Source organism: Ruditapes philippinarum, unplaced genomic scaffold (assembly GCF_026571515.1).
Source record: "Ruditapes philippinarum isolate M1 unplaced genomic scaffold, ASM2657151v2 ctg8178_1_1_1_1, whole genome shotgun sequence".
Lineage (NCBI taxonomy): Eukaryota > Metazoa > Mollusca > Bivalvia > Venerida > Veneridae > Ruditapes > Ruditapes philippinarum.
The window spans coordinates 17,632-42,612 of NW_026859618.1; the positions used below are offsets into that span (position 1 = coordinate 17,632).

Consider the following 24,981-nt stretch of genomic DNA (forward strand, 5'->3'; position numbering starts at 1 on the left):
TAAACCAGCACACGGGAGATGTATGATGAAAATTTATGTAAGTCATTTTCATTTTTGTGGTCAAAATATCTATGAAAGTGATTAAATGTGTATTAAAAATATAATCTTATTATTTAATTATTTTTATTGGATACAGTTTAACTGCTGATTCTAATTTTCACCGTTACGAATTTTAATTGTTTTAGTAGTGAGTCATATATATTTTTTGTAAATAACTGACAGAACAAGTCAATAAATATATCTTCAACTATATCATTTACCTAAAAGTTGTGCATTGTTTAAAAAGGAAAAAACTGTGTAGCATCTGATTTTATTTTTTGATTTTGGTATATTTTTCATAGTTTTCAAATAGATGTTATTCGTTTTTTTTGTCATTTTCGCGACAAAAACAATGAAAAACACAAGGCAATGTGCCAGAAAACCAGAAGGTGGACATGTACATTTAATTTATTGCTGTGTGATATGTATAATTATGTTAATTATTAAAAAATGCATTTATTTCAGGTGTGTGATTACGGACTTTGGTTAGTGTTTTGTTTTCATTGTGACACACTGCCAGTCAGTTGCTTGCCGAGACTCTTTGACCCATAGTATGAGTATGAAAATAATAACAAGGGAAATAAATAAATAAATAAATAAATAAATAAATTTGAATGACTCAATGTAAAAAGGGTAACTGTAAAGGGTCAAAACTAAGTAAGGGTTTAACATAAGGTAAGGTCAAAGTCATGTACTTTTGTAAGTAAAAGAAAATTCAATTTTGTCCAAGCGAAAAGCGCTGTATACTTTTTAACAAACGGAACAGAAAACTGTTACGAAGACTCTAAAAACAGTCCATTGTAGATTGACCAGGTATTTGATTAATGTTTTTATAAGTAGGATGTCGATATGACAAAAATATATATTTATCAACTGTGTTAAGATAAAAAGTTGATAAATGTGAAAAGGTAACAGTATTGAAAAAGGAATAATTGATCACCAAAACAGAAAAATGTATTAAAGGTCCTTTATGGTGTATTTGAGGTTGAAACCACACTTAAGTGAAATTTTATGTATGTATATAATAATGCTTGTAAAACAATTTTAAATTACCGAAGATTATGTAAAATATGTACTGCAAATATTTGTCCAAATCATATGTAATCGTTAAAATATTTGCATTCATGTCTTATTGAAACATTTGACTTAGACTTTATAGAAAATAAATTTCTTATTACCTCCCTTTATTTACACGAAATGTAAATTCGGTAATATCTTTACAAATAATGCTTTTTGAAACTTACAATATTGATTAATCTTCATTTGAGTATTATGCTCATACAACAATTGAGTTACAGGATCTTTCTTGCATATCAGACTGGCGTTTCCGTAAGTTTTACCCATGCCGGAAATTTCATCTGGCATGGGGGGTTCCAGATGAGTCGCGTGCTGTACAATGGCACGCTTTGGATGACGTCATTTTACCGTTATGTATGAAGTTGTAATTCATACGCTGTTGTAAGAAAGTAGTTACGGTTGTAATGATATAAATTTTCATTGAAAATAAAGATAAAGAATTTAAAATATAATGGAATATGGTAGAATATGCAAGAAAAAACATCTGACATATGTTTGCGGTTCGGATCGGAATATCCGTCCCTCGGACACCCGCCCATGGGCGGTAACTCGGCAAGCCTCGTTACCGCCCAATGGGCGGGTCACCTCGGGACGGATATTCCGATCCGAACCGCAAAATATGACAGATTATATTATTAAAACATATACTTTTATGATTAACGCGTAACAACTAATATCGGAAAAACCGATTTGTTCATTAGAGTGAGAAGTGTGCATGATTTTGTTAGAAAGAAAAACGGTATTTTGAGAAAGGAATGTTATTATAATTGAAATATTTAATATTGTGAACATTGTTTTTAGTCAAAACAAAAGCTGACAAAAGAACAAACACATAGACAGGCAGTATGAAAGCGAAGAACAGCAAATAGTGTATAGCGCCATTGAAACATTCAAAAATTAACATGAAATGCAGAAATGTACAGATAAATAGAATAAATGTGGGAACGAATGATAAAAAACAACTATTTTCCAAATTTCTACTTACAAACAATGTAAACCTGTTATAAATTATGTCAAATATTTGCTGGTCATGCTTTAATTATAGAATCTAATTTCATTCCGATAAAAACACTTTAGAATTCTTTAAAATTCTCGGAAGTCACCGGAAGAAAGACATCAGATTTTATTTTAAAACATCATTTTCAGACACCAGCATTGTTTCAAACAGGGATAAATGAATTAACTATTTAAGACTGAGACTTCTGTTACGGAACGAAAATTCAATCATCAGAGGACAAGCACAAACAACTAATAAAAGGTAAGGCTATTAACCCTTTTGACAAAACAAATTCAGCGACGTAGATTTTTATTAGATATCTTTTTAACTTAGTGCCGATTCAGAACGTAAACTTGACTTATAACAATGCCATTTGAATACCAAAAAAACTTTGTTAAATGCAAGTAATTCATTTCAGAATATGATAAAATTTTCAAGCAACATAAAGATCACCTTGAAATAATGTTTATGCTCAATTTCTTCCTTTGTTTTGTGCAATTTGTGATTAGTAAATATTGAAATTAAGATAACATCAACTTTCAATAATATCTCAGATTTGCCAAAGACACTTATCTCGTTTAAGGTAATGGTTATCCAGAGTATCTGGTAATATACTGGTATATAAGACATATATTTTTACAAAGGCCAGCTATGACAGGAAATCATGCACAAACTTTTCAAACATATCTCATATGAATTTTATACAATAAGTGCTTAGCAAGCCTTCATAATGTTTGTCTTCAATATAAGACGCTTATTTCATTTCAAAAATGATTTTCATTTATACAGTTTGAGGTGTCATTTTAAAAATATAGACATCAGATTTTATACGATACGTTGTGCTTAGTAAACAGTATTGTTGCGAAAAATCGAAATAAATAAGTATATTTGACTATTTCAGTCTTGATACTAAGATTAAACACGATTTGACGGAACACACACACACTCAACTAGTTAAGGGAAGTGTTGTGCTCCTTTTGCCGAAGATACCGGTGTCACATGAATTATGAATTTTATTAATTTTAAACGTTTGATTATAATGAAAAAGAGTGCAATAAAAGCAAATCAGTACACGTATTTTTGTATCATCAATGTCATAAGGATATTAATATCATGATAGAATATTGTTGTTGTGACCGAAATAATGTTATTGAAACTAACACTGTGGAAATAAAAAAAGCAAGATATATAAAGGGGCAAAATTCCATCAGCCTAATTAGACAACTCGTAGACTCATCATTTAATAAATGTATGGATGAGTCAATTTGCATACATGGTAAATTAATTCACAATCATTCGGTTGTTAGTAATCTTGTTAAGCAGTCATGTGGAAACAAAAATAAACAGTAAATATCATATTATAAGACATAGTGTAAATTGATGAGAAATTATGAAGTATTCCAAAAAAAAAACTGTTTCCTTGTTGATTATGTCCGTACAAATATATCTTTGTGAAAATATCATCGTATAATGCAAATCCTTAGTAGTAAAGCACAAGGATTTTTAAACATTCGATTTTTGTATTTACAGTTTAAGACAAAATACTCGGAGATTTTCGAAAGAGGAAAGCACCTGTCAATACGAATACGAAATGCAATAAGGGATCACTGCTTTTTCCATCAATGGCGCAAATTAGAGCATCTGCATCGCAGTTAAAGGCATCTACATGGCCATCTAGGGCATGTCCTGTAACTACAGTATCTCAATGGTCAGCTGAAACCCTGCCTATGATACATACACCTGCGCAAAAGGCACCTTCATTACCGACGGACATGGGGAAACAGTCGTTGGAGCAACATTTCCACCTGGCAAATGAACAAGGTAATGTATAACCAATACTAAGTGTCAAAGCTATGTTAGTTATATCAATAGCGTCATACAACAGGACAACGTAGGAGCAATATACAAGTTAAATGTTGATGCTGCACATCAAAGACACCGCCAAATGATGTGAACAGTCAATCAGCATTGAAAATCTTTCCCTATTACAGTTGAATGTCCGAAGTACAAATCATTTTTGTCTCCATGTTCTTGGTATGTGCTCGTTGTTTAATAATTAAGTTGCATATTTTTGTAAAAAAAAGTAGAACCTCATGCATAAATTTATAAAGTAATGCCATGTCTGAAATTCTGAAATGGTTTTTTGTTGCGACAAGGACTGAAACGTCAAGTCGAGGAAAATAAATTAGATATTAAATAACAAGTAAAATTGAAATGATTGGTAACCTTAAAATAAATTCAAGACATTATATGCGAAAATATGTCCATTTAAATATTGGTACGAATTGCATAATGTTCGAATGATTTTGAGGACGAACTGTTCTGCAGTGATCTCGGCTTACTGGCCGAAGCGTAACCGGTGCGCAGAGTTTGGCGTTCTTTCTCAACTCCTGAGGGAGAACCGACTCTTTGATAGAGGGCTTCGTTTAGGTTTAGGTTTTGTAATTTGTAATTTAATGATTCGACAAGTATTATTGATCAAAGTTGTCCTGGTTTCCTCCTCCCCTCCCATCAACGAAGACTAAATGCTAGCATACGTACGGAGCATCATATTAAATTTTGCGACAATTTAAGGCGGAGCCGAATTTCAACAGAAGTGGAGCAAATGAAGTGAGTGACACTGCCTCAGTCGTTACCTGTCTCAACGGTAAAGTTTTGGAACGATCGACTAAAGACTGGCCCATTGGCACGTTATTTATAATGTAGATAAAATTAGATAATGATAAAAAGAATATGATATTCAACCATTTCACTATCACTTCAGTTAAACGTTTATTCTAATCCATTAAAGCTCTGTGACATGTTGTACATTAGAAGACCTATCTTTATTGGAAAATTTGAAAACAGTGTGATTTTGTTAAAACAAAAAAAAATACACACAAAATCAAGTCTAAAACATACCCCATTGCTGTATAGACAAATGCATCACTACTAGACGCCGCGTGCAGCGCGGCGCCCAATGATAAACAAGATTAACCAGGAAGGGCGGCGTTCAATAACGCAACCCACACACGACACAGCAAAACGACAAAATGTGTCATAATTTGGGCAAGGAAATTGTAATGGCTTCATGAAATTACATAAAAGAATTGCTAAATAATGAAAACCGAATCCCTAAAGGACAAAATTAAAAATATTGCAGGCTCGGTTTGATTGAGCCTGTTCATGAACGGTAGTGGTAATTGCAAGCCCTTAGCACCGGCTTTGATAGTATTCAACATTTAAACATGTAAAGTGAATGAATGCGTTTGCCCGAAACGACAAAACAATGGGCGGAACTTGAATGATGATCAGAGGTTTTGAACTCTGCATATCAAAGATAAAACCATAAAAGACAAATTTAAAAAGACAGGGTAGTTTATGCCAGTCCATGACAAGTGGCGTATGACAAGACGCACTTTTTCACAAAAACACGATATATTTAATAAGACAAAATAACGATATTTTAATAGGCTTCTGCAAAATTATCGTGTCAGTGAGTAAAAATATTATCCGCGCCTTATAATTGCCGTGTCGTCGTGCCTTAGCCTAAAAGGCCCGTGGCAAAAACATGATAATCGGGTAATTTATCATTTCTCCGACTTTCGGTGTTAAGACACGCTGACATGAAGATTTGATTAAAGGGTGTTGCGTTCATTGAACGCCGCCTTTCCTTGTTGATCTTGTTTATCATATTTTTTTCGACTGTCGAGAATCTTTTACTGCTCCATTATCATTTTAGGCTAACTGTTTCTTAACTAAGGTATTACAGATGATGATTATATATGGTACACATTTTATATATACATGTACATAATTACAATATTGAAACGATATGCACTCTAGATATGCTCGCGAATTGAACTTAATGTTACACAGAAATGTATATCAAGGTCTTCAAAATTAGTCATTTATTTATGTGTGTGTTAACGCTTTATGGTTTTTGATTTTACATGGCAACATCTACTAACCGTTGTTTTATATATGTCGTAATTCTATCAAGATAATGTTTCATTTCGGGTAGAACTACAATTAGATAATAAATTGCTCTGTTGATAATTGAGAAGGTTTGATTGGAAATCCTAATCCAACAATAGACCAGCAGAAAGTAAAAGAAAATGGGCATATGGTGCATGACGTCAGTGAGGAAGATCAAACATTTGATCAACAGTCAGAAAATGCTGATAGAGCAGAAAATGGAAAAACCCAAAACGGTAAGAAAATGGTATATATATATTACAGGCTGTCAACCAGGTCTTATCCAAAATAAAGGAGGAATATATGAATATTTTAGCAGGAAATATAGGAGTTTTTGGACCATTTTGAGGCAAAAAAATAGGAGTTTTCAACTTAAATTGTTTAACTTACCAATGCTTATATAAATGTAATTATTCCTACTTTTACACATGCTGTTTCTACAATAAAATGTCTACCGTATAAGTGAAGGAAACCATTAGCATGCTGTCCAGCACCTTCCGACATAAGATTAGGGCGAATTTTAGATAATATTTTAGAAATTTTAGGGCTAAAATTAGGAATTTTAGGGTACGTAATAGAAATTTTAGGGCTAAAATTTGCAATTTTATGACTAAATAAACTAAGGTCCCAAAAGACCATGATGTGGGCTAACCTTTGCATATTTGACACATAAGTAACTCACAAATAATGCTCTAGTTTAGTTTGAGCAAAGGTGCTACCAGTGTGGACTCACTGGTCAACTGCCTCCCCTGCGGAAATGGTCATAGTCAAATCATGTTCAAACCATATTTTTTAAAATGGCTGAACATGTCAAAAAGAACATGTTCTATCTATGTTTTGGGAAAGTTAATTTTTTATAACCACAAGTGTCTAAAAGGAATTCTTATACAGTGAAATTCTTGCACAATGCAGCTTTTGAATATGGACAAATGAAATTTTTTGTAAAAGTAGGTAAAAAGTAAAAAGGCATTTGCCTTAGTACAGTCATTTGAACAAATGGGAAGCATCTATAATCAACACAAAGAATTGCACATCAAAAAAGTTCACCACACAGACCATTCGATTGCAGTTTATCTAGATCAATAAAATTATAAAGCTCATTTCCAATTACAATGTACACACATTTTGCAATTACAAATCTATTTATTTTTTTAAAAAGTTACTCACATGAAGATTCAAAAAATTGACAAATGGAGGTTGCGTTCATTGATCGCCGCCATTACTTTACACGTAGCGAGAATTAATCTAAATCTTTGTTTTGTTTGTTTTTGTTTTGTTTTTTGTTTATGGTCTTGATTATCGAATTTATGTATGCATGCGTAGAATTTTTCATATTATAATGATATTTGAACGATCAGAATTTAAGCATTTAAATTCAATTAGCTAACATTCTACGCGGTCTGTATAGTATTATCCCACATATACGTCACATCCGGTAAGAAAAGTAACTCTTTTCCGACGCTTATGACGCTTAAATGAACGTGTCTATAAATGAAATTCTTTAAAAAAGGATTATCATAGTTACCCATTATAAATAAATATGATGAATAAAAAATTCATTATTTTCAGAAGTTCTTCTGTAGTATTATAAAAGGGGCTTAAAACAAAAAAAAAGAAGAAAAAAACATTTCACATGAGTCTCAAACCTTAAACTGCTTGCAAAGGTAAACATCCTATATATACGTCACAAGCAAATCTATTTTAAAGCAGAAATACTCTTGCTATGAAAATAGTATAATTATATAAAAACAAAACAGTTGAATGGTCCCTATTTGGTTTAATTTAAAAAAAACAACATGTAAAATGTGTTTTTTTATTATTTCATTGTCGCTCTCCGCTTAACATCATAATACTAGGGGACGCTTCCAAATTTCCATATCAAAAAACCTAAAGGACGGTATAGACGCAGACAATTAAGGAAATAAAGAGTTCACGCGGTGTTTAAAGAACAAAATATTTTTGAGAAACGTTTACTAAATTGTTTTTTGTTTCATTTTTTTCCATATAGGAAAACGTTGTCAGAACATCGACAAAAGTGACAAAAATCCTGAGTGAGTTTTTTTTTTAAATAATTTATTTGAGATTGCTTTTGTTTATGAACATTTGTAGCATTTGTAGCAAACTTGTTGTAATATAACAATTAAAAAAAGGATATTCTAATTTGAACAATATTTATAAAATGAACGTTCAAGAAGTTCTGATAAAATGTTGCTTTTAAGTAAAGAAAAGGTAAAAGTGTTATTTTATACTATTATAGATATTTATTTGTTGACGTGAATGAAGTGGTGCATTATAAAGTACCCTTAAAAAGGTTGCCAAGAATACATCGTCTACAGGGTTGTGTGGGAACTCTTACGAGTTATTGTGAAGGCATTGAAAATAAAATAGGACTTCCTAATATGGGAGATACAGGTATGGAACATCGGGAATATATTGATATTTTCAGCCAGGACAATACCTTTGAGAGGAATATGCTCATCGAGGATCTTGATTATACAAATACTGAAATGTACCGGATCGCAACTAGGAAACGTGATGTTGCTAGAAGCAAAGAAGTTGTTGGAATTTTTGTGAATTCCGAAGGTATTCAATTTGTTGAATCAGTTACTGACAGTACTATTTTTGTATACTCTGACTCTCATATCGAAAAAGAAGAGGACTACGAAAACGCGATAGGTAGTTTGATGGAAGTCATCATAATGAGACCATTGATCGGCAAAATTGCACTTTTTCATAGACTACGGAGCATCACTCATGCTGAAGGAAATGCTAAAGACTTCTCTGCAGCTTCTCTTATAAGGGAATTTCCGGATCTCTATCCTGATCCGTCTTTTTCGTTGCAAACAGCAAATGAGACAACCGGTTCAGGTAATGCTTCTTAAATCGAATGATATTCGTTAGTCATGACAACCAAATGTTTCATTCGTCTTCTGTCATTTTACCAATATTTCAAAATAAACCAAATATATTTCACAAATATAACCAAACATTAAATTAAATGATATCGATTAAGAAAAATGCCTTGTAATAACCTGCATGCTTACTAATCAATTGTGATTGATCGTGAGAAGATAAAAGCAAAGTTTCTAGCCATGATAAATAACGATATAGTCATAAATTATTCATACTCAGAAGCAGTAATGCAACCGTTTTACTAATCAAGTGTACAGGATACTATTTTACTCTTTTCTACTATTTGTTTGTTTGCGCTTTAAGAATAAGTATCTTATTGACTTGCAATTGTTTTTTAAAAATGTACAAATATAAATCTTTTCATGCTAGATCATTCTCATCGTCATATATATTAAACATTTAATCTTTTCGAAGACGTATTCTATCAAAGCATCAACAAAAATAAAACCAGCATTGAAAGGTTGTTAGGTGAAATGATCGCACTGTCTAAAAGAAGCAATCTCCCTGAAGAAATTAAGCCTGTTTTTGAAGAGTACCAGACACCAATTGTTCCTGAAGAAGTACGATATTTTTACATTTTTATGTCCTTAATTACACTTAAACAAAGAAGAGATTTTTGTTAAACTATAATACCAGATTTCAAACTTGAATTGTATGCAAGCAAACATCTTGGTGTTTTCTCTAATAATGAGATATCAATTTCAATACATTCGTATGTGAAAATATGAACTTAGATTGTATAACAAAAGACTTCAGACGAAGGCACAGATGGATTCGTTTTTTGTCCAAAATAAATTAATACATTCACCGATTCATTTAGATTCGTAAGTTAATTTACATTAATAACTAATTGTATTTGTAAACATTCGTAGAATGAACATGCAAGCTATTAAACGTCACAAATGACATCAATTTTATCATTTACTATGTACAGATTTCTGTACTTATTTCATTTCTGATTTTAGGTAGCAAAAGACCTTTTCAAATTAGACGAAGCCATTACATGGTGTGGATTTCGATACCGCACATTTCATATATATATTAAGCAAACCTCAAATGAATCAGAGGAAAGGGAACTTGCAAAGAAAATTTCCAAATTTGTAGCAACACATGGCATTAAGAAATATAACCTTATTTATATTAATGGCGATTTGGAAGAATACAGCTACATAGGTTCGATGATACGTCCTAAAATTCAAAAGGCCAAAGAAGCTCCAAGCAAAGCTGAATGTAAAGCACAAGGGGAAGCCAAAGGGGAAAAACGGGACCATTGTGCAACTTTGGGATGTTTTGCATCACGCAATTGCTCTTCTGTTTGCGCACTGATTTCAAAGCACGTTGTAGTACATTTCGGAAACGAAATATTTGATAAGGATAAAAGGCTTTTGGGGAGAGTGATACCAGAAACAGGGCATCAAGGAGATTATGACATCGCTGCCGCAGAGATAATTGATGAACGACTGCTCAATTTAGATACCAGCTTTAGAAATTATGATGGTGAAATAATACGTGCCAGTCTAGGTGAAATAGACGAAACTATGCAGGTAAGAGTTTATTGTTTGATAATCAAGTATGTCCGTAATTTAGAAATGAATGTTTTTTTTAGCATTTGCATGTCTATATGTAAACGATTCTGATCGACCGTGTTCATACTTAAAAGTTTAATGAAATGGTATCATTATCAAAATATGAAATTTTAATTATTTATCCTCTGCGTAATTACTTAAGTATCGTTTCACAATTAAAAGGATATTAAGTGCATATGAAAATCAACGACTACTTTAGAATTAAAAAAAAATCGAGTTAAGCAAAATATGTTTATGTTAGGTCAGTAATTTAAACGTTACGGTCACTGTTAGAATCATTGCTGGTTGATTTACTTGTTCTTTTGTCATTCGTTGTTTTCCTTTCTACCAAAATTCTGTATGATATCTAAACATCTTAACTGAATGACAGCTCTGACTGTTAACGACCCTTGATACTTTAGAGTATGAATAGTTTTATTTTGGTGCTCTTATCAAATTAAAGAAAATAACATATGGTTTAAAGCCAATACTGAGCAGATAAATGGTATATAAATATTTAATGGATTGCAATTTGTTTTGAAAATGTTAAGCATTAATAATTGAAGACTATTTTGATCAATAGCTGTCTTATTGTGAATGTGATAATTGTCAGCAAAAGACCCCTTTACATGTTTTGATAAAAAGAAATCAAATCATAAAGAAATATATGTCCCATTATTGTTTAAAGAAAGAAAGATCGCATAATACAAACTGTTAATTATAAAAACGAATGGACAAGAATAACAAATAGCAAGACTGCGTGGACTTAATTGGTTGTGTAAACAATGTTATATTTAACACTCTTTTTTTATCATTTATCAAAATACCTTTCTGTGTTTCATAGTATTTTAATCGAAGGTCACTATTGGTTTTACATTCTTTACTGACATTTGCTTCATTTAGAAGTTAAAAGAATATGCATTTCAAGCTTTCAATTTGTGTGCCTAATTCAAACTTATATATCATTAAGGTTAAAGCCCAAATGTATTCTGTAATTTGTTTTCTCTTTTGACTAGACTGATACAAATTTGGTTTCTGTGTGTGTCTTTTAGATTACCTTAATTAAAATTGGATTTAAGTAAACCAATAAAATAGTTCTGTATAAGGTTTATTATTCAGTCACGCAGGTTTTTTTTTTTATTTCATTCAAAATCAATTACTTTCATACCCACCAGGATCATGCTGTTTATCTAAGAGGAGCAAAGACTAAATTAGGCGTAGGAACAATAGAAATACCAATCTTTTTAAAGAAGGGTGTAAAATACCACACAAAAGTACAACCTGGAAGCTACTTACTTAAGAAACCAGATGGAAGATTAGCTGAAGAAGGAGATAGCGGTTCAATACTTTGTTATGATGACCTTGATCAAAATGTTCGTGTTTGTTCAATGCTTATCGGCAAGTGTGGTGAAGAAGAATCCTACTGTTTTTTACCATTGTCACATGGTTTGGAACAGTTAAGCCAAAAAACAAACGATGAGTTTAAGCTTATAACTCACATGGAAAACTCTCCTGCGCAAATTCACGCAGTAGGAGACTGTTTGCAAGCATCAGGGTCATGTAAATACCTAACATAGTGATCATAAATTAAAACAAAACATATCGCGAGTTTAGACAAATTATGTCTGGGATTATTATGTTGATGCTGTTTTACAATGGACTACTTGTTAGCTCTCCTGAGCATTAATTGCTTAGATGTGGGATTTTGTGATAAAGTCGTCGTATGCCGTCGTAGATATCAAACATATTCTTTGAACAACTTCTCTCCTTATAGCACAATTTCTATTTGATAGCCCTCTACAAAGTTTATTAAAATGCTTTAAGTAGGTCAAAATAGCTTGAAATAAATTTTAAAGTGAATTATTAAAAACCATTCAGGAACATATACATTGTGACTTCATTACCTTCTCTTTTATAAAAGAAAAGATGTTATCCTAAACATTAAATTTACCAAATGCTAAGTGCAACACAACTATTTTCAAGTGTTTAAGTTTGTTTGTACATAAATATTAGCTGGGTGAGGGGAAACAAATATTCGTATTTCTGGAGTAAAAAAGTAGATCCCTCGGAAGCAATAAAACAACAATAGGGCGTGATAATTGCCATGGTTTAATGACAAGTGTGAAGTTAAACGGAATGATTTTTATCTATTTTTAAATCGTTAAATGAACTATGAAACGAATTCATGAAGTATGCGCAAGGAGCCGGTAATATTTTTGTTTGTATGCATTTTAAAAGAATGTATTCGTGATAGCAATCTCCAATAATGTCACGAGCGTCTAGAAAATCCAATTCGTGCAAGTTTTTTTTTTATGCCCCCACAATGTGGGAGCATATAGCGTTGCACTTGTCCGTCCGTCCGTCAGTCCGTCCGTCCGTACGTCCCGAAATCTTGTGAACGCAACTCCTCTTAAACCGGATGGCAGATTTTGCTTAAACTTACAGGGATGAACAACCTTAATGTGTAGATGGTAGTAAAGGAAGGAATTTTTGCTGCAGCCAAATTTAACAGAATTATTGCCCTTTGTTGATTTTTTCATTATATACTATGTAGAAATTTTGTGAACGCAACTCCTCTTAAACCGGATGGCAGATTTTGCTTAAACTTCCAGGGATTAACAACCTTAATGTGTAGATGGTAGTAAAGGAAGGAATTTTTGACCTAGAACTCATAAGATTGACAGAACAGTGGCGTGTGGGGGCATCCGTGTCCTATGGACACATTTCTAGTTTAGAGATGTAAATGATTTTGACTTTAATTTTTTTCTTAAATGCTTAAACATTAAGACATTTTGAATAGCTGTAACTAGATAAATAATGTATTTATATAATCTAGCAGATGCCATCGAACCGCCTCCGTGGTCGAGGGGTTAGAGTCGATGACTTCTAATCCAGTTACCTCTCTGGCGTGGGTTCGATCCCCGGGAGATGCTTTGGTAGTTTAGCGCGGAGGAAGGTAGTCTAGTACTGGTGTAACTCTCCAGGAACGATGGTTAGGAAACTACCCGCCTATGTGACTGAAATACTGTCGGGAAAAGGCGTAAAATGAAACAAACAAACAAACAAACAGATGCCGTCGACAGATACGTTTTCTGTTAGTAGTTGTGAAGTGTACTTCTTGTAATGAAATTGAAGATGAGTTTCATTTCATTTTAAAATGTGTATGTTTTGAAGATTTATGTAAGCATTATATCAAGAAGCATTTTTAATTTCTTAGTATGATTATTGTTCAATAGTTTGAAATTAGAAACGCTTTGAGTTACGCATAATATGTCAAGGTGTTTATGTATGATAAGCTTGTGAAAAACCAGTCTATCCGTTAAGTGAAATAGCTTTTGAATTTCTAACTGTTCTAAGACATTGTTTCACTGACGAAATAATATTTTATTATTGTCTGTTTTTCGTGTCTGTTCCTTTTTTATTTCATTGTGTCGCGCAGAGTAGCTCGCTGTTATTGTTTATGTTCATATATGTATGTGCACATGAATCTTTGACCTTTTGAAGTTCAAAATAATTTCTCCTCCTTAAAAAAGAATAATATTTATTTGATAATTAAGAATAATCTGATTTCTGCATGACATAATCTCTTTGACATTCATAATAAAATAGCTATTTTTTCCAATTGTTAATGCCGCTATTTAAAGTTACATTTAATAAATTTCATAAAAAAAGAAATAGTGACTATAGTAGTATTTCATTAATAAATTGGGTTTATATCGACTCCATATCTTTTTTTCGGTGCCCAGACAACGAAAATGAGTTTAATGAGCATACAAATGTGCAACCTCATTGTGGCGAATTCGGATGTACAATTTATGTTTGCATGAGAAACTCCGCCTTCAGATCATCCATACATCAATATTAAATCAACAAGCATGACTATAAGTAACAGTCCTAATGTAACGGTATATTTCCACATTGTAACGAATGTAATCTTTTTTAAGAGATGATTATTTTTTTCTGAAACCCAGGCCTAGTGCACCGCGAAGCTTAAACGCTTAAAGTGTGTTTGCACAAGAAAATCTTATATTTGCTGTGTTCCAACACCGTGACGTAGCGCATACACGAGCTGATTATAGTCTTCATTTGCATATCAAAATTCGTATACGAACTTTTGTGTTACCGTGGGGTTTTCCATTTAAAATCCTAATTTATGAACAATATTTGATGAGATTTACAACGATACTGTCAAAAAGGTTAATGAAACTGTAGAATGCTTGAATGCTTGGTTTTTAGGCCGACGGCAAAAATATTTCTACATATTTATTTAATGTAACTTTAAATGTGTGCATAATGTGATGCTGAGATGTTGTTATTATATTATTCAATTATATATATGTCATATTATTCAGAGATATTATTCAGTATGTAACATAACATAAGAGGTTTTGTTTGTTTGTGTTGTGTGTGTGTGTTTTTTTTTCTATCTATGTAGTAGAATCCCTGTCACTTTTATGTAACAATACCTATTTTATTCTTTTGTACATATTAATGTAGTTTCTTTAAATTTTTGTTTAATGTAATGTACTGACATGCTTATTATATTAATCAGTCTGTGATGCATAAGAGCTTTCTTTTGATCGCATTGTTATACAATCTTTTTGATATTCATGAAAGAATACTTGTCATGTGATACATTTACATGCTGTTTTATATTTTTATAAGATGCACTTCTTAAAATATTCTATAACACTTTACTGTGACACTTTACGTAGTATACTAATTATGTATTACCTTCACTTTGAAGAGTATTTAAAAATTAGCATTACTCTTAGCTGCATTGAAACCGAGAGTCCTCTGTTCAGACTTAAACAAGACCAATTAGTGTGTTTTTCTTTTAGGTTTTTCTGTGAACTTCTCTTTTGTATCTCTTAGGGCTAATAATAATAATAAGTGTTAAAAAGGAACAGAAAGATAACATTTCACTCATATGCATTTTTCTACAATGCAATTTATGTAGTTTAATTGTTAGCTAAACGTTATTTTTGTGTAGCTGTTTTTTTCTTGACTAAATTTTTTTTTTAAAAATCAATAAGGATAGTATTTTAACTATTTTTCTTATTTCTGCAAAAGGAACCCTTTCAATATTCATGTTTAAGTTGTCCGTAAATCAAAACCTGTGTGACAAAATATGCTGAAATTGCATACAGGTCTTTTCTAAGTCACAAATTGTTGCAGACTATTTTGCATTAGAATGTAATGTATTATTCTTTAATAAAGAAAATGATGTTGAAAGGCATTGAAAAACAAGACATTATTCTTCCGTATATCTCGTCATCAGCTTATGATATGCAAATTGTTATTGACGATAAGATAATGACAGAGACCCGAAGGACTTATGACTGTTTCATTGAAGCGCGGAAAAAAGACGTACAGAAGATGACGTCAGCCATTTAAACGGCTACGTGAGCACTGCGTAATAAAAAGTAACATAGATATAACGTACTGATATGTGTTTAGTTCGCCGTAAGTACAAAAAAAATTCACACTCGTAGGTCAACGTTTACGATATAGAAAACATCATATATCTATTTTGAATTTGAATATGATTTTTAAAAAAAATTGGAATTTGATTTTGCGTCCTCTATTTTACAGTTAAAATATATTCATTGTATTTGAAAATCTATTCACAATAGACAAAGAAATGCAAAATGTTTGATATATTAACATCTGTTTTGAGAAATAAATCAAAAGAACTCTTTTCAAAACATAAACAATTGAAATTGCTGATTGCGATTGGAAATTACGGTAGTCATTTCACAATTCACAATTATTTTCAGACTAAAGCCAAATGTTTGGTTCCACCATTCCAGAAATAATGTTTAATTATTAGTCAAATAAATTCAACTAACCAGATAACCCATTAAAAGATCCCTTTTCAAGCTTGCAGTACCAGCTTGCCAGATAAAGAAATATGTGTATGTCTAAGCAAGCTAAATAAAATCTGTAAAAGTGTATTAAAACTTCTTATACTTTATATCTAGGCAAGTTATATTTCATTATAATTCATTCTTTCACTAGAACGAAAACCTGGAATTTTCACAAGTTTAAAATGGTTATATTTCAGTCTAAATATATGTTACGGTTATGGGTCTTGAAATGTGGCCCATGATTATGTTCTGTAGTTTCAAGTGAATATCTTCGCTGGTTATTGAGATACTATTTTGTACACAGTTATCCTTTACCAAGCGAAACTCTAAGATAAAGCAAGGCAACATGTATCTTAAAGTTACCTGACTTAGTGACAACTTAGTATGGTTTCAGATGTAGACTGTTAATCATCTGGTTCATCCCTCTAACATGTTGGATTCTTGTCACATTTCCACTTTGCATGACCTATGTAAAATTGTTATTTTTATAAATCAACATGGTAACTTTACTTCTTAATCATGTGATGTCCTTTTGTATAATTATGATAAATGGTCTTATAAATTTCATATTTTATCATAGCCTTGAAAGAATGTTTACATGTTTTTTTTCATAAAATGTATATATAAAGTTAAATACGGTGGTGAACATTGCTCTTAAGTGTTACTAGTATATGTTTGTACATGCATAGTCTCACCTTTATCACATAGAACTGTCAATTGTTGTCCAGGCTCAGAACGTGGCCAAGATATATCCCGAATGCCTCTATTGATGGACACGTGCTTTCGTAGTTTTAAGCATAACAACCCTATAACAAGACCCATAACAATTAACATAACAATGTACCTGTCATGCTTACAATGATTTTTAAAGAAACTCCATTGAGGTGCAAAAGCTTAAAAACATAAAATTGCAAATTCTTACAAATGTGAGCTGGGGCACTTTTAAAAGAAAACTATTCAAGATATAATTAGAAAATATACTTTAAAAAACATTTCTATGCTATTCTTAGTCTGATTTAAGTGAAAAGCATTGCCACACTTTTCAATTTTGGGTCATTTTTTCACAATTAGAATAATCATTCAAAGATGTAGTTCAATCTGTCAATTATTCTCTCTAAATTTTGTGCAATTTGTCAATTATACTGAATTAATGTGATGCTAGCTGTAAGTCAGACTCAATGAATAGGGTGTTTTCTGTCAATCTGTTTCCATAAATTTGTAGCTGCTTGGTAATGGCATTTTGTGAGTAAGTAGCTTTAGTTCTACATCTAAAATAGTAATTACGAATTTTCCTAAATCTTCCATTATCTAACAAAGCAAACCATCATGAAAATATCAATATGGACAAAATGTATTGCACGGAAATGATAAAAGAAATTAAAAAACCGAAGAAACTGATAACTTACTGGGTTTTTATTTCTCAACGAACTGTCAATTTTCCGTTTTCTGCCCTCCACATTCCAATTCTCGCGCGCTATAAAACTTCAAATGACGTTGGACTTGGCATATATCTTTTACAAAAAGCTCGAAGATTTTGACATTAGAACTTGAAAATGGTTTTCCGTAATCATGCATATATTTTACTAACGTTGGAGTGTATTTCTGTCAAATTTCCATTCATATTATTTTCATCCGCATTCAAATATAGTTTGCTTACAGATAAACTATTTTTTGATAATTTCACCATGAAAATGATGAATAAAGAATTTCACTTTTCACATAAAAGCATATAATACATACAATGTATATATCTACATATATCTATAAAGTGGTTGAAATACACTGTTTATCTCAAGGATAATTGTATATATTTACAACAAAGGTTAAAATCATATATTTCTATCAATGGTTGATTGGCAACTTAATAAAACTGTATCTGATTTATTTATATATGCTAAAAGGTGGGATATTTTGACCTTTCCAGCATTAATATGTAAACTTAAAAATATAAATTTGGTTAAAATACCAGTTATTCTGTCTGTTAGAGGCTCTTTGCTAATGGCGATTGTAGTGTATGATCCTCTAGTTGGGTTTGGAGTTTGTTTATCGGTTGAGGCTGAAGTGGCCTTTCCTGTTGTTGTTAAGGTCGTTGAATCAGTCGTCACTAATAGAAATATATACAATAAACTATGTGCCCGATCAAAAAAAAGCAGAAAATATATTGATATTAAATGACATTTTATCATATCTAAAGCTTCAATTTTATAGGTGTCGGTATGATATATAATGTAAAATCAAAAACGGTTGAAATATATTGATCATTTGCCGGATATAATATTTATATATTTACAAAATGAATATCATAAATTGATTATTTGCCTGATATATTTCTACAAAATGATTCTAATATATTTATTATTTGCCTGATACATATCTTCAAAATGATTCTAACATATTGATTAGGGGGCGTCCATGACCAAATGGTTAAGGTCGTTGACTTCAAACCATTTCTCCTCTTCGTTATGGGGTCGAAACCTGACAGAGACTGGATTCTTTCATGTGAGGAAGCTATCCAGCTAGCTTACGGAACGTCAGTGGTTCTACTCAGGTGCCCGTTCGTGCCTGAAATAATGTGCGGAAGGCACCTGAGGTCTTCCTCCACCAGTAAAAGCTGGAACGTCGCCATATGACCTATACTGTGTCGGTGCGATTTAAAACCAAATCAAACAAACAAAAAAATATATAGACTATTTTCCTGATATATATCTACGAAATGATTCTAATATATTGACCATTTGCCTGATATATATCTACGAAATGATTCTTATATATTGATCATTTGCTTGATTTACCGGTATATCTACAAATTGAAATACATTGATAATTTGCCTGAAAAAGAGTATACCTGGTGTTTTAGTATATCAGTGATTCATACAGAAAACGTGTTTTTGTTTGTCAAACGGTAATTACAGTAGAAATAATAACAAATGAAAACTCGTGTCATAATTCTATTAAAGCCAAAACATTCAATATTATTAAACAAATTGCATGTCAGCTAAAAACAAACAACAAAAAAAGATATTGAATGAGTGTACGTTCAATAATGAATTTATTGCACGAGTTGAAAAATATAATTGAATTCAAAGAGTTCAATAAATACAGTAATGAGCTTACACAAATTTAATATTCTGTTTATCATATACCCAAAATAAAGACCGTTTAAAGTGAAAGAAGAGTAATTATTCATTGACGCGCCTGTAATATAATTTTTTGAACTCGTTGAATAAAACAATAGTATGCTCGCCAGAGGCTCGCATAATATGATTTTATTCAACGAGTTCAATAAATTTAGTACATGTATTAAACCTACACTCATCCTCTATTTATATGATTTATTTATATATTGCTAAAAGGTTGAATACTTTTACCTTTTAAACATTTATACGTAAACTTAAAAATATAAATTATGGTACTTCTTGGTCTCAGTTACCTTTAAATTGTTCACATATGTAAGGTTTCTCTAGTTCACATTCCACATTTTCCAGAGTTCCCCTGAAACTATAAAGTCCGCATCTTCCTGTGTGAAAACGACCTTGACCAGCGGCCCATTCACTGAAATATATTGATCAATATTATTTTTCAAACAACTGGGACAGTTGCTAAGAAGTACATATATTTGATTATCCGATCACTTATTCGGAAATTTTCAAAGTCAAAATAGAGAAAATATATGAATCCCTAAAGAAAGCCCAACACGGCAAAATTGAAAATGCTCGGTTTGATTGAGCCTGTTTTTTGGACGGTACCGTCAAGTGCAAACTACCGTCCACGCCATCGGCAAAGTCAAAAATGTTCTGTACATTTATTATATATATGTGTAAAATTAAAAATCCAATCAATTATAAAGCAATGGTGCTAAAGTTTACAGTCAGTATAAAATATAACTACTGAGGAATTAATTATACATATTATATTAACATATAATATTTACATATTAATACATACCTCGACATAAACATATTATATTTACATATAATTTTTAACAGAAAGCAAAATAGAAGTATATCACTTTTTGTATACAATGAATAGAACTGATTTGAATCACAATCTGAATAAAATGACAAAGAAAAGTTAACTTACAAAGTTTATTTGTCTTAAGAATCAAAAGCTCTTAAACATAATCAGACAATTACATAATAAATTAAATACACTTTTCATATAATGCAATTATCTACAAATAAATAATTATAATTAAATGAAAGTAAAGATACAGGAAAAAAATAGCAAAAAAGGCATTAACAAAAACAATGTCTTATTTCATATATAACATAAACCTTAAAAAGGCTTTGTGTAAAATGGAAGATTTATTATATCAAGAGCATGTCTCGTAAGTATTGTTTTGTATGTTTAATTCAAATTTTCTATAAATTTGCTTGGATTTTCGTAAGAATATTTCTTTCTTTTTTTTTGCATGTCTGCTAATTGTCATATTTTCTACGTTTCAGAATAAAATGGAACCCTTCTTCTATGTCAATGATATCGCAATGTCCCTTTTCTCGGAATTTGCTTTTCTGATTTTCTTTACATTTTCAGTCAATAAATCTTTTTGACTTAGTCGTATTTAGCGATTTTGAGTCTGCATTTTTAAAATATTCAAAATAATAAACCTAACCAGCGTTTCATGGAAAAATCAAGTACAAGGTCTATTCAAAATATGAAATACTAAGAAAGAGAAATATTAACTTCTTTTTCATGTTTCTTCTTTGAAAAGTTTACTCTTGTATAAATTTTTTCTGTGTTTTTTTACATCCTACTTTAGTTTTGATAAGTTATTGTAAACAATGTAACACATTAAAAATAATGCATTTTATAACCATTAAGTGTAGAAATCTGTATAAATATATCAATTGAAACGAATGAACGGTATGTTTGCATATTGCTCGTCATTATCCACCCACAGCCAGGAGTGCCCAACTTCACGTATTCCAATCCACCAATAGAGTAAGTCCCTACTACGCACATGTCTCCTCACTAAAGGTTTCAACTTTCTCTGAAATACATCGAGTAAAAAGAAAATAGCATACACAAAAGGCACTTATTTTGTACATAGATAAGTCATATGAACCATGTGTGGATGATGATTTAAAAAATATGTAAAATTTCAAGTAAATTGTTTTAAAGTTAAACATTACTTATGATGAAAATATTCTATGATCACAGGAGAGAGTATTATTAAAGTTTATTGCGGGTCAAATTTTATCTTGTCGTATGGACTGACGCTTCTTCGTGACTGAGCTATTGCAAGCAATGTTTGCTTTTATAACGGTGCAAAAGCAGAAAAAAAACTGATAATGCATATACAAAACACTAAAAACATGCCATATGATCATGATTATACAAAAACACAATATGATAACAGAGCAGGTGAAATGCATTTGTTTTTTTATCAAGAGAGTTATTTGAAAATATATACAAATTCTAATATTACAATGTAAACTGGCAACTTCATAGGACATTATATACCATATTTTACCTAGTGATTCTAACCATCCAATTGACCCTATCAAAGCGAAGGACAGATGCTTAACCAGCTGAAAAACTTACTTTATAATTTCCTTTTATATCCTCTAAGAGATAAAATAGACTTCTAACCTTTATCATAAAAAATACACTTAATAAATTTAATGCAATACCCAGTAACTGTGCAAACATAAGGGAACAATCGGAAATTAAACATTAATTAATATTATAAACACTTACATTTTCCTCTTTGTCGTTAACACTGAGAATGTCAGCATTCATACTAATACAGGAATCGCGAGCTTTTTGCCAAGTTAAAAATGGCTTCGCTTTCATGAACTGTACACATGTCCTGTGGAGCTTTTCCCATGGTAGGTCGCACTTTGGTCCTTCAGTGTCTGCAGAAACTGCAAATATATATACATGTGTATTCGGATTTCATTCATTTAGGTAGACTTTAACCTGTCATATCTATACATGTATGTATATGATATTTGCTAGATCATTGGACACATTTTTGAATAGCTAAAACTCTACCAACAAAGAAAAACGAAAATGTAGCATTCGTGTTCATGCTAGAAACGAACCTGAAAGGGTTACTTTTAAAATAAATTTAAAATTTATTATTATAAACTTATTTATTGAACATGAAAATTAAAAAATTCTTGATCAACCACTCTCCAACAATTCATCTTCCACAATGAGTTGATATGATAAAGCAAAGGCCATGTAAAAAAGCTATAAATCACATTGAATTCGTTAAGCGTTATAGTTGTTTATAAAATATTTTGTGCAATTAAATACCTTAAACGTAACAAATCTGTTGGCTCAGACTGTATTTTAAACGAGTGTTTCATAGAATGTAGTGATTTATTGGCGACGCCGTTGAACGGTGTCATCTCTTGTGGTATGTCTTTTTGTGGCACATGGTAGAAGCTGTTATTATTAACAGTTTATGTCATAGTTTTATTTTGATTCTTAAAAATCAAGTAAACAAATAATTATGTTGTTATATTTGTATTTAATTATATATTATGAATTCAGATTTTTTTTCCCGTGAAATGGATTCCGAATATTATAACATTGTAACATTTGTAATAGTTATAGCTATTGTACAGTTCCACAGTGTATAGCTTGTAAAACGCAGGGATGTGAAAATAACCTAAGAATTGCGCAAAGGTCAAGCCGTATCTGTGCAAAGCTATGCAACACAAGAACTAAACAAACCAAAATATTTTACAGTAAATCAAATTAAAAGATATACACACGACTGGCATGACATTATGTTGGTCGTAGAATTTTGTTTTATTATGTTGGTACTGTTATTTATTATATAAGTAGTTTTATACTGAACCAAGAACATTTGGCTGTCAAAGCACTTAAAGCTTTGAATAGCATTCTTTGTCAATTGTTTGATGCCTTTGTTTGTTAAATTTTAAGTTATGCTTCTGAGATATGGGGTTCTACAAGTCTTATTAAGTTATAAGTCAAAAATATTAAAACGAATTCAATTGAAGCTTTGCAATGGGTACAAGTTAAATAAAAGTATTTAGTGATTGTGTTATTCGGCTGTGTAGGAAGCTATAGGCTTATGGACATACTCTCGAATTCTTTCCTGTAACCAACAATAATTTTCGTCCTGAAGGAAAAAACGACTTGCTCTTGATAGGGTTTGAACCCGCGCAGCTAGAAATCCTGAGATTGCTAGCCACGCCTCCACACAAAGTTTGATCGTCTGTCTATAATATGACTGTTGATTAATAAATGTAATATTTAACGGCCGTAATGATTGGCATTCTCACGTTATAGTAAGAGGCTGTAAGATAATAATGGATTCTCAAATGTCTAATAAGATATTTTCTTTGTTATGTTGTTTATATTTCCTGAAACAAAATTCGCTTAAATAACTAACTGTTGGACACAACCTGGAAAAATCTCTCAACTTTTATTCAGAACTAGGTATGGCATGCGTTTAACACAAACAACAAGCATAATGCAACAACATGGCAAAGATGAATATAATCTGGTAAAGTGTACAGTATAGTATAGTATTTAGTCTATATATAGCGTATAAAAAGATCAGATTGAGTCTTTTATATCACAAAATTTTGTTCTCAAATTGGCGAGGTCAATGTCATTCATGAGCCAGAGTCAAATTCAGTTTAGTCTTTTGGAAGATCTTGTCCGAAAGGCTGTTGACAAAGGCCTATGTCATTTAGAAAATTGTGTTTAAACCCAATCTGGTCTACTTGAAAATATAGTCAAATGGATTCTCTCGTCTTGGTATGAAAGCAATCCATTGTGGAATGATATGATCAGCGTTTAAGCTGTCGGACGCAGACGTCAACGACACATGACTGTCGCATTAAGGTAGAACGCGACAAATAATGGTAGCGAAATTTCAGAGCCTAATGCTGTTAATTGTAATTGCCTAAGTAGTCCACTTTTTTGAAGCGGTTAAGTCAAATAAACATTGAATTGACTATCAGTGTTGCAATTAGTCTTATAGCCAATTTACTACAGTTAAAACACAGTTAAGACCCAAACAAATTCAGCGCCCTCTGAGCTTTGATTTGTTAATGCTACTACACACAAAAGAGTAGTATTACTTCATTCGTCGTACAAAGAATGATTCGATGAACGGGATTTCATTCATGTGGCGAAATGCGTATTTTGTTTTTTCGATAGATTTTTTAAAATCAAATCATATCATATTAGCTATTATGAATAGAATGAGAAAGTTTATGTTTTTACAATATTTCTTTAAAAAAATGGATCATAAACGTCTTAAGACTTAATTTGCATAAAATACTCCCTTTTGAATCTAATCTTAATTTTAAATCAAAATATGTACGTTTTTTGTCTGTTTTTTTTTTACCATGTCTCCAACTTATGTGGTTTTGTTTATTTTGTGATTATTTTGTGTGTTCTTTTTAATTTTGTGTCTTTTTTAATTGTCTCCCATTTCAAGAATTTCTCTAGAAAGTAACGGGAAAACAACAAATCTTCATAAATCAACATGATATAACGCTGAATTCTGAATATATTGTTTATGGCATTTCCGCTCGTCTGCTGAAATTGACAGGCCTTTGTCCCACGATAA

General features: G+C 31.4%; 2 protein-coding genes across 4 annotated transcripts; one reads left to right on the forward strand and one right to left on the reverse strand.

The window, feature by feature from the left end:
• Positions 1-275: 275 nt before the first annotated feature.
• On the forward strand, positions 276-12,976 carry LOC132757246 (uncharacterized). Of its 3 annotated transcripts, XM_060748462.1 has the most exons (9): positions 276-524; positions 2,263-2,374; positions 3,644-3,934; positions 6,157-6,306; positions 8,079-8,121; positions 8,328-8,938; positions 9,398-9,543; positions 9,949-10,527; positions 11,724-12,976. In XM_060748462.1, the coding sequence occupies exons 3-9, from the start codon at positions 3,736-3,738 to the stop codon at positions 12,123-12,125; spliced, it is 2,130 nt and encodes a 709-aa protein (XP_060604445.1). In that variant the 5' UTR covers positions 276-524; positions 2,263-2,374; positions 3,644-3,735; the 3' UTR covers positions 12,126-12,976. The 3 variants fall into 3 exon arrangements, with proteins under 3 accessions (XP_060604445.1, XP_060604444.1, XP_060604446.1); XM_060748461.1 differs by having other exon boundaries at positions 276-2,374; XM_060748463.1 differs by having other exon boundaries at positions 276-2,374; positions 6,160-6,306.
• Positions 12,977-16,897: 3,921 nt separating this feature from the next.
• Positions 16,898-22,285, reverse strand: LOC132757247 (oxidized low-density lipoprotein receptor 1-like; the record flags this gene model as incomplete). The annotated part of the gene is made up of 4 exons (XM_060748464.1): positions 16,898-18,522; positions 19,849-19,970; positions 21,281-21,408; positions 22,119-22,285. Coding segments are annotated over 4 exons (692 nt in total), but the record flags the coding sequence as incomplete, so codon positions are not given.
• Between the last annotated feature and the right edge of the window lie 2,696 nt (positions 22,286-24,981).